At 41.8% G+C, this 19156-nt stretch overlaps 2 protein-coding genes across 3 annotated transcripts in view; one reads left to right on the top strand and one right to left on the bottom strand.

Annotated features, from left to right (window-relative positions):
* The window catches only part of NDUFAF2 (NADH:ubiquinone oxidoreductase complex assembly factor 2), a 59059-nt gene extending 51474 nt beyond the window's left edge, over nt 1–7585 (top strand). Inside the window, exon 4 of the mRNA XM_054283389.1 lies at nt 5227–7585. Coding sequence (XP_054139364.1) covers nt 5227–5484 — 258 coding nt within the window. The 3' untranslated portion in view covers nt 5485–7585. The remainder of the gene's footprint in view (nt 1–5226) is intronic.
* Nucleotides 7586–7675: 90 nt separating this feature from the next.
* On the bottom strand, nt 7676–8958 carry SMIM15 (small integral membrane protein 15). Of its 2 annotated transcripts, none has more exons than XM_054283408.1 (2): nt 8826–8958; nt 7676–8119 (listed from the first exon to the last, which is right to left on the bottom strand). In XM_054283408.1, exon 2 carries the CDS (start codon nt 8101–8103, stop codon nt 7879–7881), a length of 225 nt encoding a protein of 74 aa, XP_054139383.1. In that variant the 5' UTR covers nt 8104–8119; nt 8826–8958; the 3' UTR covers nt 7676–7878. The 2 variants fall into 2 exon arrangements, with proteins under 2 accessions (XP_054139383.1, XP_054139375.1); XM_054283400.1 differs by having other exon boundaries at nt 7676–8130; nt 8834–8958.
* Nucleotides 8959–19156: the final 10198 nt, after the last annotated feature.

Raw genomic sequence — 19156 nt, 5'->3', positions numbered from 1 at the left:
TGCTCCTAGGAGCATGCTATCTTTCATTCTTTGATCATGCAGCTGTTACCAATACTAAGATGTCAGATTATGCGGAAGTCAGCAGTTTTGTGGATGAAAAACAGCTGCCTCAAACTCCACAAAGGGCTACTTTGGTATTTCCTTAATAATAATGTTCTTCAAGGAAACCTTAGACAGCACTTTCTTGAACTCTGTCCACCTAAGGAGAAAAGACATGCAGCTCCAAAAGTTAGAAGTGTTAACAACTTCATGCAACTTAAAATAATCACCAAAGCTGGACAACCTGCAGTCATAAAATGTCTTGTTTTACTTTCCACCTAAAAATTAGCTGCAGAACATGTAGTTGAACGTAGCTCTTGGCATATCATGTGTATCCTGTTCTGTATGCTGGGAGCTGATACATTTCAAAGTGAACATCTGGCTGGATATCTTAAGGCATTTTTTTGTTTTTTGTTTTTTAGAATTTTCCTTTAGTAAAACTGGTGGAGGACATTTCTGATACTCTTGAGATGCCCTGTATTTCCTGAGGATTGCTGGTTCAAAGAACTTAAATAATTTATTTGTACAAAAAGAGAGTGTTAGAAAAACAAGCTAATCCTTTAAAACCGGCAGCTATCTGATAGGTTATGTGTTCTCTGGGTTGGATAGAAAGATTTTGTACTTTGCTTAATGGTCAGAGCACATTATGTGTTTGTGTACTTATATTTTAGCAGAAAACTTACTGGGGGACAGTTTTAGTAAAGATAGCCATCTTAAAAAATACTGTGATTCATCTTGAAAGGAGAGAATATAAATGTTTTGAACCTGACAATGTAACTTAAATAAAAAAATAAAGAAAAACCCCACAAATAAACTAACTTTTAGCCCTCCATTACTTTTTATAGCAAATCAGACAGTAAAGGATTGGTTAGCAGTGGAATCTCAAAGTGAGAATGTATTTGACCCAGTTTTTCTAACACGCCAATTGACCTAATATTTCCAATTAATATTTCCTTTACCTTGAGCACAGGAACCCAGTGATTTCAGTGTATGTGTTAGTGGCATGAGTTTAATGTCAAAAATGGATATGTACATTTTGTAGTAGAAAAAATGTATCCTGGTAAATTGTACAGAAAATTCTGAATAAGTCACTTCAGTTTGGGTTTGGTTTTTTTTTTTTGCAATTGCTAATAGGAATCATTTCTCATAGGGTTTGTTTGAGATCCAGTTTTTCATTTTACTCTATCACAATTATACTTCGTCCACAGAAAGCTGATTAAAAGAGCTTTATTTGAGTCTGAAAACCAGAGAACAATTATATATCAACATTTAAAATGTACTTGGAGCATTTGGTGTTTAGTTACAGCTGCTCTTACCTGATTAAGATAACTTTGTGTTGAAGTAATCACTTGAAGAGATTTTAAATTAATAGCTGTTCATAATAAGTGGGTTGTATTTGTCTTTTAATAAATCACTTCCCATGGTTTTACCAGAGACAATGATGGAGCCTTCAGTTATCACAAAGGTGTTTGCTTTACTTGTTTCTTAGTAGGGGTATATCACAAGCACCATAGGAGTAATCCCGTGGAAATCAGTAAGGTTGTGGTGGATTTAGATAGGCATGTGGTAAACAAGAATAGAATTGAGAGATGCCACAAAGAAGTTTTGCTATACTGCCTGATGAAAATTTGATCTTGTAATGCTTAGCAATATTTCTATTTGAGCATGTCAGATTTTTCACCCCTTCTCAGTTCATGTCATTTGTGTATTACTTGTGTATTTCCATTCAATTTCCATTTGTAAGCAAAGGGTTCTGCCTCTGCTCTCTGTATCTGTGAATTTAAGTACAGAAGCAACTAAGAACTAAGAAAAGGGGTTGCTTTCCATGGTACCTCTAAGATAAGGTGTATAGGCCAGGTTTTGGTAGCAGGGCAGCTACAGGGATGGCTTCTGTGAGAAGCTGCCAGAAGTTTCCTCCATGTCTGGAAGAGACAGTCCTAGCCAGCTGCAGGAGGACATGCCTCTGGTCAAGGCTGGGCCCATCAGAAATGGTGGTAATGCCTCTCTGATTACATATTTAAGAGACTTAAAATTTTTTTGTGGAGTTTTTGTGTAGGCGGGGAATACGTGAGAGGAACAGCCCTGCAGACACTGAGGTCAGGGAGAAAGGAAAGGCAGGAGGTGCTCCAGGCACCAGAGCTGAGGCTCCCCTGCAGCCCCTGGTGCAGACCATGGTGAGGCAGCTGTGGCCCTGCAGCCATGGAGGTCCCAGCTGACCATAACTCCCATTCCCTGTCTCCCTGCACTTGCTACAGGGAGGAGACAAAGCTGGGAAGAAGGGAGGGGTAGGGGGGAGGTGATTTTAAGATTTAATTTTATTTATCATCATTCTGCAACAGAACTGAGTCTGTTTTGCTTGTGATGGCATTCGGTGCATGATATCTTATAGTCCTTAACTTGTGAACTCTTCACTATATTTTCTCCCCGCATCCAGCTGTGGAGGGAAGTGACAAGCTCTGGTGGGCATCTGGCATTCTGCCATGGTCAACCCCCTACATAAGGTTTTCTTTCATTACTTTCTTTTAAGCATTCTTAGGTGTTCATAGTTGCTATTTAAACTCTTGGCAGTACCCCATGTATTTTAGCACCTAAATTCCTAAAATAATATCTGGTCTCCAAAATAATAAAATAATAAAATTGTCTAAAATAATAAAAATGGTCTCTTGTTCACAGAGGAGTGTACTGGTATAGAGAAAAGAATTCAGGCTTTTTCTTAATTCTAGAGGCCATATCTATCCACATGGGTAACTGGAAGGTGATCAGGAATAGTCACCATGGATTCACTGCAGATAAGTCATGCTTGACCAGCCTGATAGACTTTTATGATGAAACAATTAGCTGGATGGTGGAAGGGAGAGCAGTGGAACCTTGACTTCAGCAAGGCTTTTGATATTGTCTCTCACAGCATCCTATTACAGCGACCTGATGAGGTCTTCAGGTTGAGAGAAGGATGAGGATCTTGTTTGATGATCAGAAGGCTAGATTTATTGATATAGGATATATAATACATTATTACTATACTAAAAAGAATAAGGAGAGAAGTTGCAGAGGCTGCTAAGCTAAGAATAGAATAGGAAAGAATGAATAACAAAGTTCTGTGTCCAGGGAATCTGTCCCCGAGCTTGCTCCTGTGATTGGCCCTTAATTGTAAACACGGAACATGAGCCAATCACAGGTGCACCTGTGCACCACACCAGCTGATAACAATTGTTTACATTCTTCTTCTGGGGCCTCAGCTTCCCAGAAGATGAATAAATCCCAAAGAAAGGATTTCTATGAAAAAATGTCTGCGACAGCATCCTTGTAGGAAAACTCAAGATTTATGGACTGGATGAGTGGACAGTGAGGTGGATTGAGAACCGGCTGAATGGCAGAACCCAGAGGGTTGTAATCACTGGCCCAGGGTCTGGCTGGATGCAGTCACTGGCCCAGGGTCTGGCTGGATGTTCACTGGCCCAGGGCCTGGCTGGATGTTCACTGGCCCAGGGCCTGGCTGGATGTTCACTGGCCCAGGGTCTGGCTGGATGCAGTCACTGGCCCAGGGTCTGGCTGGATGCAGTCACTGGCCCAGGGTCTGGCTGGATGTTTCACTGGCCCAGGGCCTGGCTGGATGTTCACTGGCCCAGGGCCTGGCTGGATGCAGTCACTGGCCCAGGGCCTGGCTGGATGCAGTCACTGGCCCAGGGTCTGGCTGGATGTTTCACTGGCCCAGGGTCTGGCTGGATGTTTCACTGGCCCAGGGCCTGGCTGGATGTTTCACTGGCCCAGGGCCTGGCTGGATGCAGTCACTGCTGCTGTTCCCCAGGGTTCAATACAGGCCCAGGACTGTTTAAGTTACTCACCAGTGGCTCGGGTGAAGGGACAGATGCCTCCTGAGCAGGTCTGCTGAGGATGCAGAGCTGGGAGCAATGGCTGATGCCCCAGAGGGCCGTGCAGCCCTTCAGAGGACCTCAATGGCTTGGAGAGGTGGGCAGAGAGGAACCTTGTGAAATTCAGCAAGGGCGAGTGCAGGGTCCTGCACATGGGAAGGAACAACCCCAGGTACCAGCACAGGCTGGGGCTGCCCTGCTGGGGAGCAGCTCTGTGGAGAAGGACCTGGGGGTCCTGGTGGACAAGAAGCTCTCCATGAGCCAGCAGTGTGTCCTGGTGGCCAAGAAACCAATGGTATCCTGGGGGCATTGGGAAGAGCATTGCCAGCAGGTGGAGGGAGGTGATCCTGCTCCTCTACTCAGCCCTGCTGAGGCCTCACCTGGAGTGCTGTGTTCAGTTCTGGGCTCCTCAGGACAACAGAGACATGAAGCTGCTGGAGCAGGTCCAGCAGAGGGCAATGAAGTTGCTTAGGGGACTGGAGCACCCCTTCTATCCAGAAAAGCTGAGGAGAGATGACTGAGAGAGGACATGATCAGTGTCTATCAGTGTCTGATGGGAGGGTGTCAAGAGGTTGGATTCAGGCTCTGCTCAGTGGTGCCAGGCAATAGAACAAGAGGCAATGGGCAGACACCTATGCCCAGGAAGTTCCACCTTTATATGAATATGTTACTGTGGGGTTACTGAGCACTGGAACAGATTAACCAGAGAGGTTAAGGAGTCTCTCTCACTGGAAATAATCAAGCAGCACCTGGACTCAATCCTATGCCAAGTACTCTGGGATAACCCTGCTGGAGCATGGAGGTTGAATGAACTTGGACCAAATGACCCACTGCGCTATCTTCCAACCTGACCAACCTGTGATTTTGTGATTTTAGTTATTTCTTTTGTAGTCTTGCAGAAGCAAGACCCCAATGGTTGCACATCTGTTTCTCCCAAAACTGTGCCCTGAGGCACAGGTACCTAACACCACAGGCATAGTGAATTACAGGAACAGATGCAAATGATAAATATCTGTAAGTATCAACTCCTACATAAGAAACAATGCAATTAGTTTTAATGTGCTTTCACATTTGTTGATGTATTTAATTTCTTAATTTCTTCTTTTTGCTCCAATAGAATAGTGAAGTGGACACAATACAGTTAGGGTTGAATTTGCAGTTGTGGAAAACCAACAATTTTGCCACATTTTATTTTACTTTAATACTTGCAAATGTGGGTTATAAAATTAAGAAAATAAACAACTGTTTAAAATGCTTTATTGAAACACTGTATATTGCATTTGCTTTTGACTTAATTATCTTTATACTGTGTTTTCAGGAGATTCTTAGGAATGAAAGTTATAGAGAAGAAATGAAGCAGAAAGTCAAGGATGTATCTGAAAAGGATAAGCTGCTTCAGGCCAAGGAGTATGAGGAAGGACTTGTTGCTGAACCAAGTCATACTCAGGTTAAAGGCCACGCATCTGCCCCTTACTATGGAAAGAAGGAGCCCTCACAAGACCCCACAAGCACTGCAAATACCTTCCAGCCAGGTGCCTGGATGCCACCAGGCAGTGGTAGTAGTCAAAATAAATAAGCAATTTCATGGACAGGTACTGTTAATGGATTAATATTTTAACAGATGACATACACAGCTGTTATATACAAGAGTACTACAATAAAGTAGTATTAAAGCAGTTTGAGTTACTTTTGCAGAACTATTCAAATAGGCTTGATCATGACAAAGTATTGTTGAGGTGTTTGGGTTTTGTGAAAAATGGTATGTTACTAAGTTTGGTTTTGATAGTTGCTGCTCATCAGTTACTCTTGAATTCATTTTAAAAAGACTATCTAAATTTTCTTTAAGTCTAAATTGCTTTTTTCCTTGAAGACTAATTTAGTTTTAAAACTGTTCTTGATATAAGAATTGTTGTCTGTACACTTAGATTTTCCCAAGCCTTTGCCAAGACATCTCTTCAGAATAAATCCCTTGGGAGTGCCAGCATGCTTTCCGCTGGCAAGCAGACGGAAAAGTTGATTTCATTAACAGGAATCACTATGACACTACACTGATTACACACTGTACTCATCATAGAGATGTTCTTGGAACTTAAAACAATCAACATATTTGAATGTTTGATTTTAAAACAGTCAACATATTTGAATGTTTGATTTGCAGACAGCAATTTGTACAGGGTAAAACCAGTTAAAATACATATAACTGCTATAATAGAAGCTAGAAGTACTTGATAAAGCTGCTGGAAAATAACACTAGGTCTGGAACAAGGGACTGTCATGAATATTAAAAAAAATACTAGTTTTTATTCCTTGTGTATCCATGGACTTCCCTAGATGATGAGATCATTTTGGCCATAGTTTAGATACATAAAATGTGCAGATTATTTGCTTAGAGATGATGTTTGAGAACTTCAAATAAAAATGAAGATGACACAACTTTTTTTCAAAAAGTATCAAATTTATTTATGGAGTGTATCCCTCATCAGTTTTCCTCCCTGTGTTTCAAGCTATGTAGGTATCAAAGGTAGAACACATACATATTTGACAACACTTCATACAAAACATGGAGACTTAATCTCACGTATTTATAAAATGCCCAAATGTTGTATTCCAATAATGCTTGCTTTCACCAACAAAATTGAAAGGGGATCAACTTCAAGTTTACTTAAAAGTAATTTCAGTTAGACTCCCCACTTCTGATCCCCCTTGGTGTCAGCCAGCTCTACAGGTCTCTTCATTTGAACAATGGTATTATTTAAAGGTTTTATTTTTAAACCTGATCAAAGAGTAGCTGCTAGAATGCACAACTCTGTGCTGATGCAAAATGTAAAATCTTAATGACTGCTACAAGCTCTTTTGAAATAGACTATGTAGAGGTCACCACAGACTATTATTAAAAAATTAGGATTTGAAAAATTAATCAAGTCTATTAAGAAGAGATTAATTGGAAATAAGGTTAGATAATTTTGATGTATTTACAACACAAACCTGACTTTTTTGACTATGTCAGCATTTTGCAACCTTTAAGGCAGCAGAGTTTGAAGGGCCATGAGAACAAAAATCCTACCTAAACACAAGTCTTAGATCAAAGGTAGCCAGGTGGTTACTGTCACCAGAACTACTGTCACCAGCTCATGCAACACCCTTGCACAGCCATCTGCTATAGCAGAACACTAGGACACCTGGGTCTTTGGTCTCACCCAACTTATGGCTATTCTTTGAGGCATAAAGAATTTATGAAGGCAAAACCAAATTAGTTACAGGTGGAGCATTGTTTGTTAGGGAAGCTCAAACAACAGTACTGTATTTTATAGAACATGAGTGCCTTAAGAGAAATGAAGCTAATAAGAACAAGCAATCAGTTTCCTGGAACTTGGGCTGAAGTTAAAGTCTGTTCATGGCTTGTAGTTCAGGAAAAAGTAAAAGCTAAGGTAGGTTATTTCTGCAGACAAGCAGCACCATCAAAGACACTGCAGCAGCCACTATGGGCACACACAGCCATATGCAGTGACCTTAAATGAAATCAGTCATGTCTGCTATCTAATGCTACAGGTAGCTTGTCTCTACAGACCTGCTCAAGGTATGCCAAAAATTGCATTTCTGTAATCCAGTTTATTATTCACATTTTCCCCTAAACTTGATAATTTTAAGACACTTGTTAAGTCATAGCTCAGCTAAGAGGAAAAAAAAATCTACCTCCAAAGCCATCCAAGAGGTTATTTTTTTAATTTAACATGCAAATTTAGAAAAGCAACCTGCACTAGAATACAAGTAGTAAATTTAATTACTCTAACAAGTGTCACTTGGCCAAATTTTAACACAAATCAGCAGGAAAAAATTACACTGGAAGTATTAAATTTCATACTTCAAGAAATAACAGGATCAAGTATCAAAGGACAGTTGCAACACAATATGTACAAGTATTTCATTTTAAAAGTGGATTATTTGCACAAGGAAGGCCATTTTTGCCCATTTAATCCTTCTTTGTTCGTTTGGCCTTTGCAATGTTCTCCTGGCGTTTCTGTTTCTTCTTCAGCTCTCGTTCCCGGGCCTCAATCATCTTTGCAAGCTTCCATGACAGCGCCGCGCTGATGACAAACAGTGGCGTCAGAGCCAAGATCACAGTGGTGAGAAAGCCGTAGGGGTCCTTGGCAGCCCACTCCACAATGTACTCGGCCCAAGCCTTAATATCGAACATCTTTTCTGTTCTCCTACTGAGGAAACCCTGTAGAATATTAAAAAAAAAAATCTGAGTACTCAGCAAATTAAAAGCGCACATACAAAAGAACAAAACACAACAAGTTCCACTTTCACGTGGGAAAGAACAACTTTACATTGAGGGTGGCTGATCATGGGAATAGGCAACCCAGGGAAGTCATGGGGTCTCCCTCTGGAGATACACAAAGCTGAGGTCGGCAGGTTCCTGTGTCACCTGCTCTAGGTGACCCTGCCTTCACAGTGGGACCAGACTGGATGATCCCAGAGGTCCCTCCCAACCCTACCGATTCTGTGATACTAAGTACCATAAGTTGTCCTTGTTCACTGTTAAAGGGCAAAATCGTCTTTGCTAGAAGTTAAAAGCAGTGCATACTATGTGAAAGTGTAATGCAAAGCACTGACCCTATGTTAAAGTTCAGCGTTTACAGAATAATTGGTATTTAATCCAACAGAGCTGCAAACGCTATTAAGAATGTATTGTTAAATGGAAAAAGAGTGCGGTTTGTGAACCTTCCTTCCTGGAAGTGAAGAATAGCCAGCCCGGTTGGTTTCTCTCTGCAGCTTTCACCAGGGAGGCGGGGAGCCCCGGCAGTGCTTTGGGTACTGAACCGGTGGCCGTGGGGCACCCAAAACCCCCGCAGCGCTGCCGGCCCCGGCCCCGACTGCCTCTGTGCGAGTCTCCCGCCCCGCCGCGGCCGGCACCGCCTCACCTGCGGCCCCGGGCACCTCCGGGCCTGCCGAGCGGCGCAAGGGCGAGCCGAGCTCCCTGCGGAGAGAACACACGGCGCCGTGAGAGGACGGCGATGTCCCGCCGCCCGCCCGAGCCGCGCTGCCGGGGCCGTCCCCCGCCCGCCGCCGCCCCGCGGTACCGCGGCCCTGCCGCGCTCCGGGATCCCGAGCGGAAACAGGAAGGAGGTGCCCGCCCCGCCCCAGCAAAGCCCGCCCGCCGCGGGGCGGCCGGGAGAGCTGTGAGCCGGGACAGGGAGTTCCCGAGGTACCCGGATGGGCTGTTCGCGTGGTGCGATGGCCTCGGGAAGCGGGAACGCGGCTCGCACCGGAGCCGGGAGCCCCGTGGTGTCTCCGCGCGGGGGCCGCTCGGCGCGTGGAGCGATCGGGAGCAGCCCGCGGGTGCCTGGCCGGTGCCTCGGCACGATGTCAGCTGTGTGTCCCGGGCCTTTTGGGACTGCTGAGCCGCTCGGGTGGTCGCAGTGTGGCCCTGCTCGGGGACACATGGCCGGGCAGGAGCCGCTGGCTATTGCGCTGCTCCCCACTGGACTGACCTCAGCAAGAGTAATCAGCTGATCGCCGTGTATTCTGAGCCTTTCATATGCTTATACTGAAAAAAAAATTTAAAAAAAAAAATCATGTTTTGCCTTTGTATGTTGCACCAAGCCTTCTCCCCTTGCACAGACACATACACGTGAAAAACAGCTTCGTTATATTTCCAATGCAAGGAAAAGTGCGGTTAGGATATTAGGTTAATACATGAGAGGATCTTGAAAAATCTTTAATTGTATCGAGCAATTCAGGATCAGTTATCTGTGCTATACCAGCAAATGCCACCACAGCAATCTGCTTCCATATATCTTTTCTTTATGTGAATATTTATATTATTTCAAGGGAAGAAAGCAGCCAAATAAAAATATGTTTGGCTAAAGAGTTATTGACAAGACACCTGACTAATAATCTAGAATGCTTTGGTTTCGGTATGTCAAATGAAATTTTTTGCTATGCAGAAAATTGCATTATTTGTTTTTATTAAAAACATGTCCGTTGTGTTCAGCCTCTTGCAGTACCAGAGGAGGGGAGAGGAGGGGAGGGGAGGGGAGGGGAGGGGAGGGGAGGGGGTGAAAACCAGCCCAGACTACCACCTTGACTGAAAGCTGCAGTGCATCTTTAATAGGAATGAGGAGGTGTTATGGGAATACTATCAGATGGGGAGGCTTCATTTGTGGCTTGCACTTTACCAAGTTCAGAACAATTCAACCATGAGGCCGTGGTAGATCAGGATATTTGTTTTGGTTTTCTAAATTCATCAGCTGTTGTACCTTAGGTAGTGAAAGAGAGAACAGAAATTTCAGAATTAGCTACAACTGGCACAAAACTTCACAACCCTTAGTACACTATTAGGGAAGTTTAGAAGACCGCATTAAGCATGTTTCATGTTAACCATAGCTTTGCCACTGAATTGCTGCTTTGCAAATCTGCACTTTCTTTTACATCTAACCTAGAATTCCTTTACATGACCCTGTTCTGTTATTTATAGTTATGTATGTGCCTGTGTGTATTTTAAGACAGTCATTAATTTTGTATGTCTCAGGGAAGGATCCACTGATCAAAGATCACAATGAGGGAGTGGGCAGGGAAATGGAAACAGCACTGCAAAAATCCAGAAATAATAAGATACAGTGATGGGAATGCAATACAGGCATATGGGAAAATGGGAGAATTACTTGCATGAAAGCAAAGCCTTTCTCACACCAGCAGTGACTGAAGGGTCTGTGAAGTGTTTAGTTATGTGTGGTGAAGATAAGCTTTGAGTAAAATGTATTCATTTCACTCAGATATGTTGACATGTATCAGTAGTCCAGAATCTTTCTGGATGAGGAAGCTGCTAAAAATTTCCCTCAATGTAATCTCTAGCTACGCTTCTCTCACTTGTACAGTCTGAGGATAAACTAGTTCCTTGAAGCTAGTTTTTTTCCTACACAGAGCATGAATTATCCAGTAATCCTTATATGTACTTACTAATGTGCTGGGCATGGCTTAGTCCACTTGCTGAATATCTCTCTTTCTAGAAGAGCTAATTGGAATTCTTGTACCACTGCACGATGGTGGGGTTTTTTAGGAGTTTTGTGAAGTAAAAAGACTGTTTATTTTTTCCTCCAGCCTGTTGAATAGCAAAGCTGTGAAAGCTTTATTGGCAACTTTTTGACCATGTATGATATTCACAGTATGTGCCAGCCAATAACCATTCTGTTTTTTACAATTGTACTTAAGCCAACAAAACTCCTTTGCAGCACTGGGGATTAAAGATTCTTTTTCTGCTATAAATCTTTAAGAACTTTGGTGTTTCAAGTTGAAGTGGATTTGCAGTCTGTCTTTATTCTGTAAATTGCATGATCAACCCCAAATGTTTGTAGTTTGGCTATCATTCCCAACAGTTAGGTCTGAGTATCCAAGATGAAAGTGGTGAAAATCATGATTAATACTGCTGCTGTACTAAATTAACTTCAAACAACCCTTAAAAATTGTTCTACTCCTATGTATATTCAAGGACAGGACATGTTGGGACAATGCATGACCCAAAGATTAATATGCTGCATGCTTTTTTATCTTAAGATGGTAACAGAACATAGAAGTACATTTCTCTAATATTTGATTAAAGAATGATCAAATGCTTCTGTGCTCTAGGTGGGCTTATTTATGTAATAGCATTGTTTTTACTACTGTTGTAATGAAAAATATAACTGAAGAACTCAAGTGTATCATGCCTCACTTTAGCCTTCATTTGTTCCTCTTGTAGGTGTTACTGTAGCTCAAAAAGGAAAAAGAATTATCCAAGATAGAAAAAGGAGCTGTTCAAAGGGTAGGGATCTTTTCATCTCCTGGATCATTTCTGTGTTCTGTTATGGTCATGACTGATGCAGGTATTAACTGACTTCTAGAATTTATGTGGTTTATATTAAAGGGAAGAAGAGGGAAAAAAATCATCATCGATACAGCTTTATAAATCCTCAGATCTTTTCCCAGAGGTAGTTTAGTGTAGTGGGGAGGATAAGAAATGGGAATACAGGAAAATACAGCAGCTGTGATATTAGGCCTGGGCTGATTTGGAAAATTTTAGCCATTTCCACAAAAGTCTCATCTCCATTTCAACAAAGCTGAAAAGCACTGGAGAAAGATTGGTAGTAGTAGAAAGACTGGTAGGTCTGAACAGTAATTCAGGCCCTCCACAATGCAAGTCATGCTCTGAAGCTGCCTGCTTATGCTCACAGACAATGGAGGGCCCTAAGGACTGAGGATTAAACACCTCAGTGAAATGCCAAGTTGAAGTGCAAGAAACACATACCAAATAGTGTATCTTCCAGTGAATCAACTCCATGTAGAGTAGGTGCTAATATTTATTCACCTTCTTAAAATACTTTGAGGCTCTAGAATAAAAGAAGCAGTGTTAGCATGACTATTAGTTGAACTTCTAGGATTCAGGTTTTCCTTGATTTTGTAGAAACGTGAGTTTAACAACCAACTTTTGTCTGTTACAAAGCTATGTGCAAGTCAGGGTTTTAAATACAACTTTTTCAAGTTCAAAGAGTAGGGTTTCACTTCTAAAACTTCTTATATTTGTGTTTTTACCCTATTCCTGTTTATAGATGTTGGCATTTCTAGTGTGCAGCTAGGCATCTCAAAACTGTGTACAACTGCGTTAATTTTGTGGCTTCTTCAGCAGACAAGACAAAATTGAGAAGAGAAATTGACATTTAAGTCTTAAATGACATCCTGTTTTAACTTGACTGATGTACACTCTAGGGTGAAACACCTGGAGCGTACATAAGTCCTTTGTATGTTCTGAGAACTAGAGAAGGAGGTTCTGAGAACTAGAGAACAAGAGGCCACACTTCTGTGAAACCACCACATTTCATCATGGGAAAGCCAACACAGTTACTGCTTTCATAGTTTCTTTCCAAGAGCAGTAAGAAGTAACAGTCTTGGTTCACTGAGTTGGTTCACAGCTGCTTTCTGCAGGTCACACTGGCCCTAACTAGGGTTGAATAAATCTCCCAGGGTAGTGTCTGCAACAACCTCTTTTCTTGAATCATCGTGATCTGTGTATTTTGTAAGAATGAGTTCCTGATACTTCAGTAATAATAATAATTGTACTGTTTATTGTTTCAGTACTTTGAAGTGTTCATTACATAGAGTACATCTCACAGCTCTTCTAGTGTCTTTTCTAAATTCATCTGTAAATAACACATTTTCCTCAACAAAATTCTTTTTCACACCTCCAGTGGTTTTGATTTCCTTTTTGCAGGGCACCAGGTATTCCAGTGTAAAAGTGGAGTTGGAGACTCTGATAATAGGACATACTTTAATGAGTCAGGACTTCTGTGATAGTAAGGCACCCTAATTCTAATTCCTTATTCCTTTTTGGGCAAAGAGACCTTATGGTAAATTTTTTCCTGTGTGCTTTACCGCTGTCATTTTCCATCTGAGCATGGCAGAATATTGTCTTTTTTTTTTTTTTTTTGCTTACGTGTGTTTATAAATTTGAACTTTTTATAAAGTTCAGTGCTGAAAGACACTGTATAAATCTTCAGTATTGATAATGAGGGCCCATTTCAAAATTAATTTACTTTGGAAGAGTAGTGTATGCATGAATCACAGATCTGAAAGGCAGCCAGCATTGCTGGCTGCTTCCTGCTCTATCTTACATGGCAAGAAACTTTTGTCAGTGGCAGTGGGAGTCTGTACCTTGTGTGAATTCTTAGCTCTATGAAATGGAATGCTTTAACAGTCTGTAGCATTATGTGTACATCCCTCTTGCCTTCTGCTTGTTAGCAAAGGAGTCTTTAGCAAAACAAAAAGAAAATTCTAATATATTCCCTTACTTAGCTTTCACGCTAGAATTAAAACACCTAAAGCTAAAAGCTTTTTAGCTCATTCTTAGCAAACAAGGATTATTAAACCTAAAGAAACATCACCACAATTAGAATATCTAAACATCAGCCAGTCTTGATGCTGATTTTGTTGTCTCAATTACCTCAGCCTCAGGACCACATGTTTAAATTGTACTGCATGCTCAAAAGAAAATCAGAAAAGTAATTCCACTACATATAATACATACTACATAATTCCACTATGGAATTTGTACTCATTTATTTCTTCTTCAGTTTATAGGGATAACTTTCTTACAAGAGCCTTCACAGCTGAGAAATCTCATGGATGTAAATTTACTTTCATCATAACAGTGGGGGTCAGTTTTGCATATGTAAAAATGTATGTTCTTGAAATTGAATTGTTCATGACACACTTATAATTTTGGGTAGGTGTCAGCTTGTCTGTCCTTGTCAATGCCAGGTCCACTCCTAAGTTTCAAACTTACAGAGTATACTTTTAGAATAACATCACTAAGAAAAATCAACTAACTAAACTTGTACAACTTAGATTGTTGCCAAATACAGTAGCATATATCTGATTTGTTTAGAACCAGCTCAACAGAGTAGATTACAAAGCGCAGACCGCTAAAAGCTGCCGTCGGGATGTTTCACACTGAAAACAGAACAGAACCGAACAAAATCAGGTGCTTTTCCCTCAATTGTTTCTCCATTCTAAGGCACAGAAGAGAAGCAGATTCAAATGCTCATCTGACTCTCTTGGTAACAGAAATTCTGTGTGAGATGTCAGGTAAACTTTTAAAGGCAGAGATGTTCCTTGCTGGACTCACGGTTTTTAAGAGCTCTGGGATTGATTCAGTGTCCAGCCAAGGATCCCAGTAAGCAGGAAACAGTGAGGACTGGCCCCTGTGAGGAGAGGCCCCTGTGAGGAGAGGCCCCTGTGAGGAGAGGACCCTGTGAGGACAGGCTCTGTGAGGGCGGGCCCCTGTGAGGACGGGACCCTGTGAGGAGAGGCCCCTGTGAGGACGGGCCCCTGTGAGGGCGGGCTAGGTGAGCGAGCTGCCACGGGTGCAGCCCCAACGTGCCTGAGCACGAAGAGCAGAGCACCAAGGCTCTGCTCACAGACCAGACCAGGCAGGCCTGTAGGAACGAGACAGTCCAAGATCAAGACAGAATATGAAGTGATCAGGGCAGGATCAGAACCAAGAGGCTGGAAGGTGAAATACCAAGCACAAATGCAGACTGAGGGCAAGAGCCTGAGCTTAGAAGCTGCTGTACAGCAAAAGCGGACAGAACCCCACCACCTACAGCTTCTTCCCACACCACCCTTTCTAGGCACACCTCTGACTCCAGGTCACAGAGCTGCATGAAGCCAGAGGTGAGCTTGAGCCTTTGGCAGCTAAATCACTGAATCAGAGAAATACAGAGTATCCCCAGTTGGAAGGAAGCTTGCTGGATGATCAAGCCCAACTCTCTTCTCCTCACAGGACTGCTTAAAACTAAATCTAATGATGACTAAAAGCACATTCATGTGCTCCTTGAACTCTGGTAGGCTTTGTATCGTGATCATTTCCCTGAGGAGATCTGTTCAAGTGGCTGGCCACCCTCTCAGTGAAAAACCATTTCCTGATGTCCCATCTGAGCCTTTCTTTAATGCAGCTTGGTACCAATTCCTTGGCTCGTGTCACTGGGACCAGAGAGAGGAGGTCAGGACTACCTCCTCCCCTGCTCTCATAGAGGAAGTTGTAATCTGCCAGGAGCTCACACCTCACCTGTGGGATCTCAGTCTCTCAGAACTGGGGTGCAGGGTGAACAAGACCCCCCCTGGGGGGCTCGGGAGTCCTGGAATGCTGCCAGAGATGTCTGGTGGCTGGACTTTGATCCCACATGGGAGATGACATCAGTATGAGGACGGGAGGATTTCACTGGGGTGAATGGTGAAGGGACAAGTTAATTGGAGTGTGAGATACAGGGTTTAAGATTTCTGTACAGGGGGGTCTAGAGAAGTAAGATGGAGGAATTGGGGCGTGCCCTTCTCCTTCTTCTTCTTCCTCTAGACCTCCATCTTCTGTGGTGATGTTGGCACTCCGGGATTGGACCTTACTAGGGGAACACTGGTTAATAAGGGTAGAGGGTATTGGAGAAAAATGATAAATATTGTATACGTAACTCCGGGTATAAAGATAGGTGACCGCCCCAGGGGCTTTCAGTGTGTGTGCCCATGGCTGACTGCTGAGCAGAACTCTGTCAGGCCAAGAGAAAATCTTTTAGATAAGCAATTAATAAACACCAAGACCAAGAACAAATCTGAAGCTTCCTCTCGTCCTTTCGAACCCGGGGGCCCAAGGCCATCTTTGGGCTTTTCCCCAGACCATCTGAACAGCCCAGAAATCCCACACTCACCTTTTTCTTCTCCAAGCCAAAGAAGCCAAGTGAACTTAGCTGCTGCTCCAAAGTTTTGTCCTCAGGATCTTTCACCATCATGGCCACTGTTTTCTGGACAGACTCTAATGGTTTAGGCTGTTCCTCATATATTGAGGTGTACAAAACTTTGAACAGTGCTTGGCCACGGTTCCTGGAGAAGAGATCCATTTGGGGCCCTAATAAATCTCAATATTCCAAGATCCAATAGAGATCTATTTAATTTCTGTTGCCTTCTTTAGATGCCTAGAGAGAGAAATTAAGATCCACAGCTGTGGTTTTGGCCATGGTAAGGTGAACTGCTTTGCCCATAGCCAGAATCAAACAGCATGTAGATTAGATGGCCACAGGGGACTTGATCTGTTACATGTTTAGTGAACATTCTGTTAAATTGAAGCTAGTCCTCCTAGTGGCAACAATGCCCGTTGAGGGTGGCACCTAAAGAAAAATTTTGTCTCCTATACATAGTTTTTATTTGCAATTTAAAAACATAATTTTATCACTATTGCTTTTGAAACAATCTTATTCAATATTATGTTATGTTGTGTAATGAACCTCCAGATTATGAGACAGGACTCTTTTGTGAGTCTGATTCACTGTATTTCCCAACAATGTTATCTTTCATCTGCCTTGAATGGTGAGGTAGGTGTTCACGCTCTGTGTCACACCTCTCCAAGTTGTTTGTTCTGTTATTTTACACATTATATAATGTTTGCTAGAAAAAGCCAAGGGCTATGACATCCTTTTTGTATGAAGTGTTTCATAATGTGTTTGAGGGCTATGATTCAGCCCAGCCTTTTATGTCATGTGGATACTGAATTACCTGCTCTCACATTTCAAGACTCCCTCAGCCTAACATGACACAATGTCCTTGATTCTGAGACTTGCCAGTAAACTGTGATTAACAAAGAAACACCTGCATGACTAGGACTATTTCTGCATTCCAAGTTTTGCTTCATTTCTGTCCTTAAATTTTATGCTTTTTCCTCCAGTTTGCTTCTGAAAGGGAAGCCTTTTCTTCCCTGTTGCCATCAGACATGTATTATAGGAGGTAATGTGTGTTCTCCAAGGAGAACTTTCACTTCATCAAAAGTATCAAGGAAATATTCCAAAAACTAGAAGGCACAATTTTTCCTGCTCTGATTTAAAAGCATTTTTCACATTAGTCACAGTCCTTTTCCAGGCAGGGAGAGGCATGGCTCCTTGTCTTCATTCTTAAAAACATTTTTAACCAATCAAGAATATTTGTACTTAGTCCTAAAGTTTTAAGTTCTCCGTGCTCGTTGTGTTTATTTAATTGCCAAATCATTTCTATAGGAAATTTTTCTCTCTCTGTTTTGGAACAGAGAATAGAAAGATATGTGAATTCTGCTGGTTCCCACAAACTGCTCCAAGCAGAGATCTCAGACTCCTTGATCACATGAAGGATATTCATGACTCCTAGTCCAATTCTGCCTTGCCCATGTTGGTGTTGTATCTCCTATTAACTTGACTGGAATGAGAGTCAAACTCACAAAGATGACATTGAGGAGCGTGATGCAAAATAAAATATTTTTTTCCATCAGTCTAGGAGGCAAGTATTGAATTACTGGGCTTTTTTGGGAGCTGCATTTTCATTTTACACCACTGGAGAACCTGCAGAAAAAAAAGAAGCTGAGAGAACCTGCAGAAAAAAAGAAGTTGAAGGCAGAGGAGAGGGCTGTGTGAATTGCTTAGAGATGATTGCTGAATTTCATGTTGGGCAAGTGCTTTACAAAATGCCTGTGTCTCAGGAAGGCAATAAATTAAAACAGATGCACATAATCAAGACAGGTAAAACATGTAGGAGGACTTCTTCCCTGCACAGTGCTTTACTCAAGAAGTACAAAAAAGTTGTGTCCCAATGCCCTGTATCAGGCATTCAGATAAGATTCCTTAATGCTGGCAGTGGCTGACCAGTGAGGATATGTTCTCAGATAATATTTTCTTTCTTTAACATTGTGGTGGTGCCAGAAAAGTATAAAACAGCTTGGAACTGAGGACTGGGATGCCACAGTGTGGGTTTGTTGATTCCTCATAGGAAATGCCTATATTAATAGTCCCATAAATCATAGGTGGAAAAAAATTGTCTGGGTTAAATATCACCACTTTGCTGCCATGTGGCAGAACTTGGGGTTGAAGAAGTTACTTGATATTGGCTCTTTGGAGAGAAATGAGCAATCCTTCCAAGAGGATAAGTCACACACAATCAATTCTGATTTTTTTCAGAAATCTTCAGTCCTGATTCCAATATGTTCACTGGAAACAACTTTTAAAAGACTATGACTTTCAATCAGCTGTAGGCTGTGCAAAGGTCTATTAAAAAAAAAAAAATCTGTTGAAAACAAAAGATACATATAAGCAACATAGTAAATGCAAATGTAACAAGGTAGTGATTTCATGAAATGGTATAAGTTGAGTGTTTACTTGAAACTAATTTTATTATCTGTCCATTTGTTTTTTGAAAAGTTGGCCAGTTCAGTACTGTGGTCAGTAAGTATGGAAAAGCACATGAGGTTTTGACATTTACCTTCTGCACTAGAGTACATCAGTCCATTCACCATCTCTAGATGTTTCCTTGTAGGCAGGTTGCACTTTGATCTTTGCTGCAGTTCTCATATAATTGGTGTTCTATACAGAAACTTCTTTGACTGCATCTTAGTCAGAAGTTCTCCCATGGCCCCACTTCTTTTCTAGCTGGGTATGTCTACAGTGAGAATACAGTAAAATAGTATGTGCTGGTGTATTATTAAAGCTCTAATTTTATTAACATTCAAGGCAGGAAATGTCAAACTTATTTTCAGAGATATCCCTTCTGTCATTTTGCACTTTTACACCCTAACAGGCTATTGAATTGCCTAATCCCAAAACTTCGGATACCAAGATGTAGCATACCACAGACAAAACTGAACTGCTCTGTTGTCTATAACAAACCAGGCAGATATAAATATATATATGTTCATATATAGTATACACATA

This window comes from Melozone crissalis, unplaced genomic scaffold (assembly GCF_028551555.1).
Source record: "Melozone crissalis strain CALT ecotype California unplaced genomic scaffold, PUWL_Pcris_2 ptg000005l_1, whole genome shotgun sequence".
Lineage (NCBI taxonomy): Eukaryota > Metazoa > Chordata > Aves > Passeriformes > Passerellidae > Melozone > Melozone crissalis.
The sequence above is the reverse complement of the archived record's forward strand: the minus strand, read 5'-3'. Positions and strand labels throughout refer to the sequence as shown.